Source organism: Lipotes vexillifer, unplaced genomic scaffold (assembly GCF_000442215.2).
Source record: "Lipotes vexillifer unplaced genomic scaffold, Lipotes_vexillifer_v1.1 scaffold796, whole genome shotgun sequence".
Lineage (NCBI taxonomy): Eukaryota > Metazoa > Chordata > Mammalia > Artiodactyla > Lipotidae > Lipotes > Lipotes vexillifer.
Window position 1 is genome coordinate 1,396,780 of NW_006773072.1, and position 15,292 is coordinate 1,412,071.

The following is a 15,292-nucleotide window of genomic DNA, read 5'->3' on the forward strand; positions in this document are numbered from 1 at the left end:
TCCTTTAGTAGCCTCTCCCCCTCAGACACACCACAGCCTGGAAACCTGGTCTCCCTTCCCCTCTTTAGAGGCTGTTATGCTTTAATATATACATTTCTATGTTTATATATATGAACCATTTTTCATGCTCTTTAGCCATAAATTGATCATACTATGTTTATAGATCTGAGACATGCTTTATCATGCAACATGTCTTGAAAATTCTTTCTATGTCAGTACAGAAATAGCTATCTCATTCTGTAAAATCTGTTGATTAGCTTTCCATAGTGTTGGAATTGTTCCTTGTTACAATCATTTAGGTTGCTTCCCGTTTTGTCAGCAATCTGAAACAAGGTTTAAGATGTAGTGATGTTGATTTTAAAGCCTTGATAATAGCATACATATTTTTCATTCCTAATTTGTTAGGGAGAGGAGTAGGTAGCGACTACTTTATTTACTTATTTATTTTTTTTATAAATTTATTTATTTATTTTTGGGTCTTCGTTGCTGTGTGTGGGCTTTATCTAGTTGCCGTGAGCGGGGGTTCCTCTTCGTTGCAGTGCGCGGGCTTCTCATTGCAGTGGCTTCTCTTGTTGCGGAGCACGGGCTCTAGACACGCAGGCTTCAGTAGTTGTGGCTCGTGGGCTCAGTAGCTGTGGCTCATGGGCTTAGTTGCTCCATGGCATGTGGGATCTTCCCAGACCAGGGATTGAACCCGTGTCCCCTGCATTAGCAGGCGGATTCTTAACCACTGCACCACCAGGGAAGTCCAGGACTACTTTATTTTTTTAAAAAAAGATCAAAGATCAAAAGTTACTAGAGTTTGCCAAGGGCACTAGAAAGGGTCGAAAACACTCTGCTCTGAGCAGCCACAAGGGCACTGAGGAATTCAACCACACTAAGAGGATCTTTAATAGAAGGCTTTGAAGTTTTTGCCTGCATCATAATAATGCAGTAGATAAACGGGAAGGTGCAATGGATGATATTTACATGGGAAGTGGGTTCTGTCAGATGTACAACATAATGAAAATCTAAAGCAAATAATTATGGCAAGGCAGAGAGAGATCATTATAAAGCCACAGAATTTTGATGCTAAAAGATATCAGAAAAGGCAAGTCCAATCCCCTTTTACACAGAAGCAAAGTCTGTGACCCACTTGGTTAAGTGATTTGCCTAAGACTGGGGGCAAAAACATTTAAAGGAGGTTTTCTCATTCCAAGGTGGTAGAATTGTTTTCACCGGCAGAGTTTCTCAAGCTTTTCCATAGAAGCCCCCTAGAGTTGAACAGACTGATGCACCTAGGGTGGATAGGGATGGGGTAGGGGGTAGAGTGGGAGTTACGGAGTACTTATGGGTGTTAGTACTTATTTTGAGCCAGTCTCTGTGTATTGTTTCATTTATCCTTCATTATAATTCTGATAGGAAAACTGAGACTCAGAGAGGGGATCTGTACAGTTAATTGAAGTCCAGCCCATAGTTGAGGTCCTAGAAATCTAAATCTTCAAGTTGGCTGGCATGGACGGCAATACATCTCTGACATCTAGCTCCATCCCCTAAAGTGCCTGGGGCACCGCTTAGTGGTCAGGAGTGAGCACCTGGTCTCAGATGGTCTGAATCATAGATGTACCACCTACCAGGGGTTCTGAGCAGATTATTTTACTTCTTTGAGTTTCAGTCACTTGTTCTGTAAAATGGGAACAATAAAGAACCTCTCTTGTAGGTTTGTTTTAAGAACTGAATTAGGCAATCCAGGGCAAATAATGTACACCAGGCAGTTTATGAATGTTAAATATGATCAAAATTAATAATAATTTTACTCTCACACTTGTATGTGTTTAATTTGATTTTTTTTCTTTAAATCTTTCAGTAAGACTCATTCTCCAGAAGATGGACTACAGCTTCTTGCACCCACTGGGGCTCGATGAGCTGTGCACCCCCATCTCACTCCCTCTCTCCCACCATGTACACTGTAACCAGGGCAAAGAGCCCGGGCTACAGCTCCAAGTCCACGTTCCTTAAAAGGTCGCATGGTGCCCTCCAGACCTGTTTCTCCTTTCCTCTTCAAGCTCATTTCTCACTGCAGTCTCCCATGACCTTTGTGCTCCAGCAATCCTGAGCTCCTTATAGCTCCCCAAATAAGCAGCACATTTCCACATTTTCACACTTTCCTGCCTTTGCATCATGGCTCAGCCTGGAAGGCTCTTCATTGTCTAATTTGATGCCGGGAAAGCTCCTGCTCTCCCTCACACCTAGCTGCATATAGCCTCTTCTCTTCACGGTGCTATACTACCGCCCTCCTCACCCCAAGCACCGACTGTTCCTTCTTCCGTCCACCAGGACTTCTGTGCCTATTGCTTGCACCACACTGTCCTGCGAATTTCACGGACTTGTCTTTCTCCCTTAGCAGACTCTGAGGGCAGGGACTGGTTTTGTCTCGCCACAACGCTGCACGGTTCCTGGCGCCTAGTAAGTACACAATAAGTGTTGGCTGAACAACTTGGATTACATTTTACATAACGACCCTTTCTCTGAGTCGATGGGGATTACTGTGACACCAGAAACTGACCTTGATCACATCTCTCAATTCTCTTTGGAGGGTCATTTTTGTTCATCTTAGTATCTCTAAGCAGAAATATTTAGAGCCAGAATGTAACGTAGAATAACTATGTGTAACTGGCACCAACCGCCCTTGAGGCAACAATAAAAAGAAATGGTGTGCATTCTTCCCCACCTTCAAATTCCTAGTCCTTCAGGTTAATCCAACCCTTCTAACAGGAGGAGGCCTCAGTTTCCACCTCTTCCTCTGCTCATGTCAGTCTCCTATTCAGTAGTTGTCCAGCAGCTACAGATTACAATGCAGGGTCCTTGGCGGGTCCTTGCTTATTTTTCTAGCCTCACCTCTACCACTCCTTGCCTTGAATTCTCCTTTCAGCAGTGCTAAATCTCTCCTGGTTCTCTACACATGTAGCATCTTAATTTTTGTTTTCCCCTCTGCATACAAGGACCTTCCCTGCCTTCTTCACCTCAATTTCACACCTAACTGATAGATAATATTTTTTTTTGCAATACGCGGGCCTCTCGCTGTTGTGGCCTCTCCCGTTGCGGAGCACAGGCTCCGGACGCGCAGGCCCAGCGGCCATGGCCCACGGGCCCAGCCGCTCTGCGGCCTGTGGGATCTTCCCGGACCGGGGCACAAACCCGTGTCCCCCGCATCGGCAGGCGGACTCTCAACCACTGCACCACCAGGGAAGCCCTAAAATAGGACATTTTGATAACCTAACAATGAACTCCCACTGATGCGGTCTCATTAAACTCTCACGACAGCCTGTGAAATTGACACTAGTATACACCCTTTACAAAGTAGGAAGTTAAGACGTGCCAATTTGAACCCAAAATCCACTCTAAAATATAGCATGACAATGACATTCCTCTGTAATGTGAGTGGCTTGAGGACTAGGAATCTGTGTGTTGGTGGCAAATGTACATTCCATTTAACCTCTTCTCTATTTTAGCTCTGGCCAAGCCAGCAGAAAAAGAAAGGTAGTGTCTTGTCGGCTAAAAACAAAGCTCTTAAGTCAAACAAAATGGTGGCGGGATGGGCCAGTAGCTCACTGGTCCTTGAGAAGAGACTAATTCATTCCAGATGGCCGCGGTTGGCTGGGAAACTGCAGGCAGTCATCCCTGCATGAAGCAACCCTGAGGCTGCAGCTGGATGGTGCCTGGCCACAGGCAGGGGGAAATGGAAAGCAGATTAAAAAGGACTTTGGTTTAATTGTCACTCAACCAGCTGTCTCTCAGCTAGGAAAATCTGACAGACCTCCTGTCTGAGACCTGTAAATAACTAACATCGGTCCCCAGAATGTGCGAGGGTCAGGGACCCATGTCTGGGGTCAGGATGCGGAATGGTAACGACATTGGTGATGAAGGCTAAGTCCCTCTCTTCCCTCGTTCCGCATGCAGTCCCTCACTCCTGCGAAGACTAGGGGGCAATTAAATTCAACTCACATGGGCCAGTCGATCAAATCTGGCAAAGAGCTCGTTGAGCATCCTGACCAGCTCCTGGGCAGACAAGGTCGTGGAGAGGTTGGTAAATCCTTTGACATCTGCAAAAAGAATACTAGACAACAGGACAGGGATGGGGTGGGGAGAAAGCACATTAATATTTTAATCTATCCTGGGAGATACATCACGATTCAAACAAGCCAACTGTGGTCTGAGATTTTAGCTCTCCTTGCCAGGGGAGTCTGAAGGAATGCCTCAGTGTTTAACAAACATCTCAGCAGAGAGTCCACCCAGGGGTTCAGGAAGGACAAGAAGGCAACGGAAAGCCCTTATTCCTCTGCAGGGCTGTGGAGTGTGGGCAATGCAAACAATCCAAAAGGGAATTTTTCACTAGGAACAGATCAATTTATTGTAGAAAGCAACATGAAGCATTATGAATTATCTTTACATTTTCACAATGAACAGCAAAGCAGATTGCATGAGCACAGAGCAAAATGGACACGGGGACAAAAGAATGCGAAGCCCAATGACACACGTATACTCTACCCAAAACGGCAGGCAAATAGAGTTAGGCATTTTCCAAAAATTGTGCGAATAGGTAGCAAGCCTGGGAGACCTTAGGCAGAATAATTAATTATCTGAAATGCACATTTACTAAGTTAGGTGAGGTCGGATACTATGCATATGGCTAGGTGGAAGGGAAGGGGCAGTCCTTGAAAGCCTTATAAACGCAAGGCACGGTATGAACACTGTCTTGTTAATCCATCCAGTTACCCTGTGGGGAAGGGACTGTTCATTTCATTGTGAAGATGAGGAAAGTGAGGCTCAGAGAGGAGGGGAACTTGCTCAACATTTACTAGTAGCCCAGGGCAGAGTCGGGATTGTGCACGTGGCTGGACTGCACGGTGGGGCACTGCCCCACCCCCCTTAACACACACCGTCTCAGGGACTGACGCAATCACAGGGACACCTCCGAGAGGAAGGATGCAACACCAAAAAGTGTACCATATTTTCTTGATTCTCGCGTTTTATTGTCTCTGAAACTGACGGCATTCTGCAGTGTGTCAAACTTTTTTTTTTTTTTTGCGGTACGCGGGCCTCTCACTGTTGTGGCCTCTCCCGTTGCGGAGCACAGGCTCCAGACGCACAGGCTTAGCGGCCATGGCTCACGGGCCCAGCCGCTCCGCGGCATGTGGGATCTTCCCGGACCTGGCCGCAAACCCGCGTCCCCTGCATCGGCAGGCGGGCTCTCAACCACTGCGCCACCAGGGAAGCCCGTGTCAAACATTCTGATTATTTTTCTTAGTGTTACATAAAATAATGGTGTCTTTACCATTGGTGTGACTTAGTTTTAATGAAATAGGTGAATCAGCCGGAAGGCGCTGTGGAATGTGCATTGACTTACTTTGGTCACCCCTGGTATTCAGTGGTTCTTAAAGTTGTCTCCATTTTTAAGGATTCTCGTTCCTAAAAAATGTACAAGTATTCACAATTTTGCACTTCATTTCAAGGGATCTGTACCTTCCCAGAAGCCCATTCAGATTCTCATTAAGAATTTTTAGACCTCAGTTTAAAAACTATTGCTTTTTAAAATTATTTTAGCAAATACTTGTGTATCTACTACGTGACCAGCTACACACTGTGCTAGGAAGTTGTGTTAAATGATAAAGAAGCCTCAGTGCATGTCCTCAGGATGCTCAGAGTATATGGGGAATGCAGTTGGGCTGACAAAGAGAAAGACAGAAGCAACATAGGCAATGACTACTGTGATAAAGAGACACACACTGGGAATGACCAGCCACTGGGGGATCAGGAGTTTTCTAGTGAAGCAAAGTCCAGGCCGAGTTTGAAGGACCTAGGGGACTTGATGGGTAAAGTGAGTAAATGAATGGCTGCTCTTAGCAAGAGATCAGCACATACTAGGGCCCGGCGGAAGAACAAGCAAATGGACCAGGGTTCTGCGAGCAATTCAAGGGCAGCTATAGTCAAAGGGTAGTACTGAGCAAGGAGGGTGGGAAGAGGAGAGGGAAGAGGGAGAGAAAAAAAAGAGAGAAAGGAGGAAGGAAGAGAGAGAGCGAGGAGAGAGAGAGAGAGAGAGAGAGAGGGAGAGATGAGGTCAGAGAAGTGAGCAGAGGAACAATACAGAAGGGCTTGCTTAGCCAGGTTGATGAACACAGACTTTTCCCTAAACATGATGGAAAGCTAGTGAAGGGTTTTAAGCGTGGGAGTGATCCCTTTAGATTTTTAATGTATAAGGCTTCCTCTGGCAGAGTCACTACACTGCCACTGTCCTCTACATCTTTCTGGTGGCATAGCAGCTGGTCACATGCATAGGATTTGAGTCTAGACAGATTGGGGTTCAAACCCCAGGTCACCACTTATGAATACTATGAACTTCTCCAATACTTTATCTACTGAAGATGATTGTAGTACCTGCCTCATTGGTGGGTAGCAAGTGTGTAGCACAGCGCCGGGCATAGTAAGTGCTCCATAAATGCATTAGCTCTCTCCATCATTATTGTACAAAAGTGCACTATGATTGAATGGTTGGGAAGAGAGAAAGAGGTAACAGAGAAGGAAGAGAGTCTGACCATTAACTGGATTATTTGTTACTTGTGGCGAAAAGAATTCCTGTTGACAGAAACCTGAAACAATAGTAGCAGCAATACTTACAGAGTGTTAACTGTGGACTTGATATGCTCTAAGAGTTCTACATGTATGAACTCGTTCATTCCTCATAACAACCTATGAGGTAGGACCTAGGATGATCATTTCTATTTACAGATAAGGAAACTGAAGCCTGAGTAACTCTCCCACAGACATGAAAATCTAGAATTTGAACCAGGCAGGCTGGTTCTGGAATCTACACTGTTTATCACTACAGTAATACCACCTTTGAAGTAAGCCATCATCATGACAGGTGGGAAGTGGAAGGGTCCAGAGATCATCTAGTCCGACTACTCACTTTATGGATCCATTTGCCCCAAGCTATTATCTCTTTGTCTATGGCAGTGCAGCTTCATTAATTCATTCATTCAACAGCTAATAAATGGAATGCCTACTATATATGTCAGATACTGGAGATACAGTGGAGAACAAAGTACCACCACAGCCCTTATGAAACATGCAGTCTATTGAAAGAAGAAATGGGATTCCCTGAGAGCAAAGGGCATAAAGGTTTCAGATGTGCTCAGTGTTCCAAAATCATGAATTTTTTTTTTTTTTTGCAGTCTTCTGAACACACCATGCTTTATACACTGGTGTTTGTACATGACGTACCTGCTCCCTGGCATAGTTTCTTTCCTGTTGCTACCTATTAAAATCCTACTTGTCCTTTAAGACCCCACTCATATGCTAAGATTCTACTTTTATGGAGATTTCCCTAAGCATAGCCTGTCACCCCTATTCTAGCCTCCTGCCCAGCCTGTGCTCCCCTCTGTCATGGCATTTATCACTTGGTAACACAATCATGTGTGCAAAGTGTGCTCCATCCACGAGCTAAAGAACAGGAAGAGAGTTACCTCTGCATCTCAACCCCCAGCACATGGTGGGCCTCATGGTATATTTCCTGAATTGAATCAACAGAAATCTTCAGAATTGAGTCTTCCTTCCTCAGAGTGTGGTCATGGCCACTGCTGGCATCTCTTGGGAGCTGGTTAGAAATGCAGATCTCAGGCCCTGCCCTAGACCCACTGGATCAGAATCTAATAAGAATTTAACAAGAGCCCTAGGTGATTTGTATGCACCTTAAAGATGGAGAAGCCCTGGTTTAAGTCATAGTTATGCAATAAGAGTTTGTTGAGCAAAAGACAAGAAGCAGAAACCAGGGCCCTGGTTCTCTCTTGTTCATTCTGCTCCCCCCAGGCACTGGGCTCACGGTCAGTTCTTTCGAATCTAGGTATAAACTTGTAATCTTCCAGATGAATATATCGAAGAGGCCATATTAACTGTCAAATCTAATTTGCTTATATAAGTTGTTTATTTGGCTAAAAATATGCTATGTTACCTATTAGTCACTCTGAAAACAGAGTCCTCAAGGAGAATTCACTAGACTCATTAGGAACATGAGCCCTGTGTAGACTTTTATTCTTAACTTGTGTTCTTGGGCAGGTTATTTAGCCACTCTGAGCTTCCATTTTCTTTATAATAAAGCAGAGATCATTAAAGCTACTCTACAGGATTACTGAAAGGAGATCACTTGTAAATCATGGCATAGTCCTCAGTAAGTGGAGAGTATGTAACTCCTTGTGGAAATTTTTGGGAATCGGAGAGTGTTTAATAGATGGCCACACAAAGAGACCTCCAAAGCCAAGTTCTCTAGCTCCACTCAACTGCATTTTGCTTGTATGTGAAACAGTAGTCTGCAAGGCCAATGTTAAAACCAAGCAGTACCCTGTGGGGCTCCTGGGCACAAAAGCCTTCCTGTGTCCCCCATTTCTTTATTACCGGAAATAGGCTTCACTGAGCCTCCATGACCTTCCCTGAGTTCCAACTAGCAGGTTCAAACCGTTGCTAATCAGGGAAGGGAGGGGATGCAGAGACAAGGAGGAACAGTCAAGAAACAACAGTGCAGCCTTGGGGCAGGGTCCTGGTTCCCCCTCAAGGGATACACATAACAACATCTTTGAGCTGTTTTGCAGATACTGAAACCTCCACCAGGTGGGAGAAGTTAACTGTGTGCTGCCCACAAGCACGCAGACCCCAGACCGGGTGGAACCAGAAGGTTGATGATGTCAACACCCACTTACCTCCCCACCAACCAATCAGAAAAATGTCCACTAGCTGATCACGCCCTCTTTGAGCCGTTACTACAAAACTCCTCACTGCCCCCTCCAGGTTGGGCCACAGAGTGTGGAGGGCGTGAGCCCGCTGTGGCCCCCTTTGCCTGGCAAAGCAGTAAAGCTATTCTTTTCTATTTCACCCAAAACTCTGTCTCCGAGATTTAATTTGGTGTCAGGGTACAGAAGCTGGATTGGGCTTCAATGTGATGACTGTACATGTTGACAGGCCTGGCTGGGAAGAAGCAGCCAGTCAAGAAAGTGAGTAGACTGAGTTATGCCAGCAAATGTGTGCAAATGTACATGGCATGGGGTTTGGGGGCAAGAGGAATGGGGGCAGGGAGCTCTGGTAGAGAAGCTAACTGTCCACCAAATCCATGCCTGCCTGTCACTAGCAAAGCCCACTTGCAGGGGCTCTGTGCCCCTCTTGTATCGAGGTGGAGCCATGTAATCAGGTCCCATCAATGGAATCTGAGCAGAGTGAGAGACGCCATTTCTGGGCTGAGGTGGTAAAGAAGCAGGTGTGCCTTTTCTACCCTTTTCTCTCCAAGAGCTGAATGCCGACAACTTTGAAGCCCAAGGGGGCTATACAGCTATGAAATGCAGGGGGCTTTATCCCTGAATCACCCACTGGCAGGGAATATAAGCCAGGGGGAGTTGTGTGGATGAATTATATTGAGTTTACATTATTGAAATTGAGAGGTTATTTGTTAGAGCATTCCCCTAACTAGCACAAGAAATGCCTTAACTACATGGGGAATAAGGAAAAAAGTAGAACTGGGCAGATGGGGTTGGAAGCCCAAATGGCTTCTCATAAGAAGCCGAGTGGCCATGTGGAGCTCCAGAATGAATCTGGTGAAGGCTCATATGTTTGCAGCTGAAATCGACTTGACAGTAGCTTGGTTTTCAAGTAGCTTGGTTTTTGGATTAGGAAACGGAGATCCGGAAAGATGAAATGATGCAACCGAAGTCTCACAGGGGGCTCACGCAGAGCGTTCTGGGATGAAAACCCTGATCCACTCGCCCCAGTCCACTCTCGGCCACTCATGTCGCCAGGCGTGGCGCCTCTTACTGCACCTTACCCGGACAGGATGCAACGAGCTGTACGAAATATGACTGAGTTAGACATTTATAGCAGACTGTCTTTAGGGAAAGGTCACAAAACCATAACAACAAAAAAGCAACAGAGAAGAAAGAATGAACCAGGTGGGTTTCCTCAAAGACGACAGGATGGGAAAAGATTTCACAAATGCTCCCTTTCCTGCAGTGGGTGTGCTCTGGGGGCTAGGGAACAGGGTGTCGCAGCCGGCCCGACTCTGTTCTCAGACATGGGCTAAGGCCCATCCTCTTCTGCATTTTTCATCTCTGGTCCTATTTTAGCACCCAGCAGCCTTGCAGTGGGCAGGAGGGGCTCCACCGCCCCGAGTTGAGTGCATCTTCCCAGGACCAGCGGGGCTGTGGGCATCTCGCCACCACTGCCTCTGTGAACGGCTGGGAGGGGCCCCTCCAGCTGCCAGGACCTCTGCACATTCTTCTCCCATTAGAAGTGGCTCCTTCACTGCAAGCTGAGACCGCTGGGAATGCAGGGCAGCAAATGCAACCTTAATTTAGTGCGGTGCGAAGTTCTGGAAAAGAGTCTGGAGCACAAAATCTCAGTTCAATGATTTAAGGTAAACGGGCAGGGTGCAGGGGGCAGAAGTAACTTTAGTTGTTCTTCAGTAAGGGAAGCACTGAAAATTGATAAGTGCAGGAAGAACTCCAAATATGCCTTTTATTGAACTTAAGGCTCCCAAGTATGTTGACATGGGTGTGCAGGCTTGTTTATTTTTTTCTTTATGAAGGGCAGTTTTTTTTTTCTCCTCTTTCTCCTTGGTGACAGACACTTTTGTAATATGTCATATATACTTTATAATACATCTTATTTCATTATACTTCATTAAATTACACACCATTATAATTATATATGAATCATTATACTATGTCAATACATATTTCATAATATGTCATATATGTCAAATATATGATATACATTTTGCATTTTTCTTAATTTTATCTCACTGTTCTGCCTTCACTTGTGCTGATTCCTCTGCCTAGGATTCCTTTCTTTGATTTTTTTTTTTTCACTTGGCAGACTCAATTTCAAAGGAGGCAAATAAGAATCACCCCTTCTAGGAATGTTTCTCTATGCACTTCCATCCCCACCCCAGGTCTTCCTCTCTTTATGATCTCTTACTGTCCTTTGCTTACTTAATAATAGAACCTCACACTGTATTATAATGAGTAGTACTGCCCTGAGCCCATTGTTCTAGAATTGGTATTGACGAGTTCCCACTGTCTGTGGGACAAATTCCTAGATCTGGAGTGCATCTTTTATTAGAGTTGCTGTTTGACAAGGGGCTCTTTGCAAAATCAAACATCTAAGCCAGTGTAGCTTTGCAAAATCAAACATCTAAGCCAGTGCAAGCTCAATTCTTGGATGAGACCCCGAATGACCTACACTGATATATGTGCTAAAAGCTTGCGTTAGAATCAAGTCTTCTGCTAGACTTGCATTCACATAAGTGCCCTGGCACACCAGAAAAACACCCAGAGATGCTGGTGAGAAGGAAAAATTGTTCTCCCCTCCTACCAAAGTTAGGAGGAAAGGAACTAAGGGGGTACCACTGGTCATTTTTAGAGCTGTTCAACCTACAGATGTTCCCCTATGTTTGGGAAATTCCCACCCTATGATGTTCGGTGGGAAGGAGATATAGTTCTCCTGTACAAGCTGAAAATGTCAGATATTCGCGTCCTAGTCACTTCTGGGGAATGACTGGGCTCAGGCAATCAGACACATCTGCCTCAGGCTTAACTTGAGATGCAAAGAGGCAGGGGGGTCAGAGAGTGGGGCAGGACAAAGGCAGCCAAATCCAGATCCTGGGGGCTGCGGAGGAATTCTGTGTGCAGAGGAGGCAGCTGTGTCTGGGACAGGGCTGGTAGCACAGGGAACGGATTCTTCAGGTACAGTGGAAGCAGTGTCCTCACTGGCCTAGTGCCCTGCTGTGATTTTGACTGTGCTTTCCTCTTCTTTCCGACCCATTTCCTGAGCCTGCCTCTCCATCCTTCCCCAATGACTCTGGGATCTCCCATGTAGCCCTCCAACAACATTTCTTTTACATCAGCCAGGGTTGGATTCTTTTTCTGCTTGCAACGAGGAACTATGTCTGAAACAGTCTACAATATGCTTAATGCTCTACTATATGCTTATGCCAGTCCTGTGCTTTGTACATATCTTCACTCACATAATCTACATAAACCCCTGTAAGGTGGCTATTAAAGCGCGCATTTTACAGAGAAGGGTTCTGAGAGTCAGGTATGTAAATTGCCCAAGGTCATACAAAAGGAACAGGTAGAATTGGGATTCTAAACAGGTCTGTCTCACTGAAGAGGTATATTGTCTGGCACAGTGCTGGGCAAAGAGAGGGCACTGCTGGATGGATGGATGGATGGATGAATTAAGGGATGGATGGTTGGGTGTGTGAATGGTTGGAAGGGTCAGTGGATGCAGAATGGATGGATGGGTGAACGAGTGACCAAAAATATGTCTGCAAAAGAAAAATAATCTGTAGTCCTTTTTCTGGTATTGTTTTAAAAGCACTTATAAGGAATATAAAGAACAGACCTATGTAATCTCCCCTGAGGCCTCCAGATCACATTCTGGAATTATTTTTCCCATCATAGTGTAAAACGCTTTTTGCCTTTCCTACTCAAAACGTAAAGGCAGGCAAGCCTACTGCAGGGGAGCCAGGTGGTAAGTCAACCAGCAAATTTAACTGCAGACAGTCTTCTCGAGCCTCAATTTGGAAATGTAGACCTCTCTGATGAATAATCACTAGTTAATGAACTACTCAACCAAATGAAGAAAGGCGCTGACATTCGGGCAGACAGAAGTCATGGCCATTGAGGTGAGCGCAGCCAGGAGCACGGGGATCACGCAGAGACCTGGGCGAGGTGTCCCGTTTCTCACCTGACATTCTCGTAGCGGTGGATGTAGATCCGGTGGAATTGATGCTGCAGGTGCTCGTCTTCCACGTTGGTCATGTCATTGATCATCTCCAGGACGACAAACCGAGGGAGCACAGACAGCACAAGCCGCTCCTGGGACACACAAATGTAAGGGTGAGAACTAAAGTATTGCCTGCCATATCGGTAAACAAAAGATGTTGCAGCCATCAAGCCATTATGTTACAGCCGCCTGGATGGTGAGCCCTAAGGGAACCCAGGATGGAGACAAACGGCCTGCCCGCTGCCAAGCCCATCTAGCAGTCAGCTGCTGCAGCCCCCCACAAAGGTGCACCCTGAGGAAACTCAGCATGAGGAAACACAGGATGCTGGCCCCAGAGAGCTGAGCTGCATATCAAAAGCGTGATTTCAATGAGTCCAGACTCCTGTATCTTCCTAGACACAGAAAAGAGCTAAACTGCTTGACATATCTGGTTTTCTTAATTAACAGTAATCCTTTGATGTTCCAACTACCTGGTCCTTTGTTGCAAAAAACTCCTATATATCTCGGCTCCCTCCCACCCCCCCTTGCCTCTTTGGAACAGTTTTCTCAGCGTTATTTGAGATGCTGTGTCCCGGGCTTGATGTCCTCAGAAAGTCTGCTGAATAAAACATAACTCTCAACTTTCAGGCTGTGAATCTCTTCTTCAGTTGACGAGGGACAGTCTTGTTAGGCTGACCACTGGGTCTCAGAAGGGTGGATGGACCGTGTAGAAGTAAGGGGGCTCTTGGCTGAACTTCTCGAGGAATTGCTAATTTCGTACCATCCTATGAACGTGACAAATATCTACGGAGTACTTGTTATTTGCCAGGCACTGTGCTGAGTGTTGGGTATACAGTGGTGAACCAAACGAATGACAGCCCTACTACTGTGGAGCTTACATTCTAATAAGGAATACAGACATTCCATACACACATCCAAACATGCCCACACATATTTACAAAATGTGACAAGTGCCAAGCAAGGACAGGTCATGATCAGAGAGTATCATGGTTGATAACAGGACTCAAATAGGGGGTTAGGAATGACCTTTCTGAGCAACTGATATGTTGAAAGTTTGGAATGAGCCAGCCCTGTGTGGTACAAGGAGAAGGGAGCTCCAGGAAGAGGAAACAGCAGGTGCAAATGTCCTGAGACAAACAGAGAGCAATGGTGTGCCTGGAGGGTGGTGATAGAGGGGTGTGGTGACAGTCAATGAGGTTGGAGGTGTAGATAAATGTGTCAGGCCTGCCTGAGATGTTAGCATTTAATTCCAACTAAAGCTGGAAGGCACCGCGTGATACTAAGCAGGGGAGAGACATAAGCTCGTTGATGTTTTAAAAGATCACCCGTGGACTTCCCTGGTGGCGCAGTGGTTAAGAATACGCCAGCCAGTGCAGGGGACATGGGTTCAAGCCCTGGTGCAGGAAGATCCCACATGTCACGGAGCAGCTAAGCCTGTGCGCCACAACTACTGAGCCTGCGCTCTAGAGCCTGTGTGCCTAGAGCCTGTGCTCAGTAACAAGAGAAGCCACCGCAATGAGAAGCCCGTGCACCACGATGAAGAGTAGCCCCCGCTCGCCACAACTAGAGAAAGCCCGCGCGCAGCAACGAAGACCCACGCAGCCAAAAATAAACAAATAAATAAATAAATAAATTTATTAAGAAAAAAAAAGATCACCCTTGGCTGTGGTTTGGAGAATGAATTATGAGAAGGGGGCCAAGGGTAGGGGCAGGGAGACCAGCTGGGGGAGCTCCTGCAGTGGTCCAGGGGAGAGGTGATGGGGGGATAAGGTCTATAGGACTGGCAACCAATAGGGATGGCAGGAGAGAAAGAGGGCGTAACCGTGGTGATGACTAGGTTTTGAGTTTGGCTGATGGGGAGCCTGTGCTCCATTCACTGAAACAGGGCACACAGGAGAGGAATCAGGCTCAGAGACATTAACTCTTTATGGAGAGGAGAGGAAATGAGACACACACCTCCACAAATTAGGGACCTAACACTTGACAGAATAATATTCTTCCATTGTGATCAACACAGCAGATAAAAACAAAATAACTGTTTAACTAGCAACATGAACTAAATCCTAAAAAGATCTTGTGCTGTGGAAATGAGGCAAGAATCTGCTTCTTTTTTTTTTTTCCCCTATAATTTGCTCTAGGGCGGAATGGAGTTTAAGACAGGTGTACTTTATTATTATTAATTTTTTAATTTAGGTGTAGTTGATTGACAGTGCTGTGTTAATTTTTGCTGTACCACAAAGTGATTCAGTTATACATATATACATATATACGTGTACATATATGTATATATATACACATTCTTTATTTCTTTTTTAATTTTTATTTTTTTGCAGTACGCGGGCCTCTCACTGCTGCGGCCTCTCCCGTTGCGGAGCACAGGCTCCGGACGCGCAGGCCCAGCGGCCACGGCCCACGGGCCCAGCCGCTCCGCGGCACATGGGATCCTCCCAGACCGGGGCACGAACCCGCGTCCCCTGCATCGGCAGGC

At 45.9% G+C, this 15,292-nt stretch overlaps 1 protein-coding gene across 1 annotated transcript in view; it reads right to left on the minus strand.

Moving 5' to 3' along the window:
• Nucleotides 1-15,292, minus strand: part of ADCY8 (adenylate cyclase 8) — a 223,843-nt gene that overhangs the window by 134,543 nt on the left and 74,008 nt on the right. Inside the window, exons 4-5 of the mRNA XM_007447988.1 lie at nucleotides 12,766-12,896; nucleotides 3,985-4,096 (exon numbers count right to left, since the gene is read on the minus strand). Coding sequence (XP_007448050.1) covers nucleotides 3,985-4,096; nucleotides 12,766-12,896 — 243 coding nt within the window. The remainder of the gene's footprint in view (nucleotides 1-3,984; nucleotides 4,097-12,765; nucleotides 12,897-15,292) is intronic.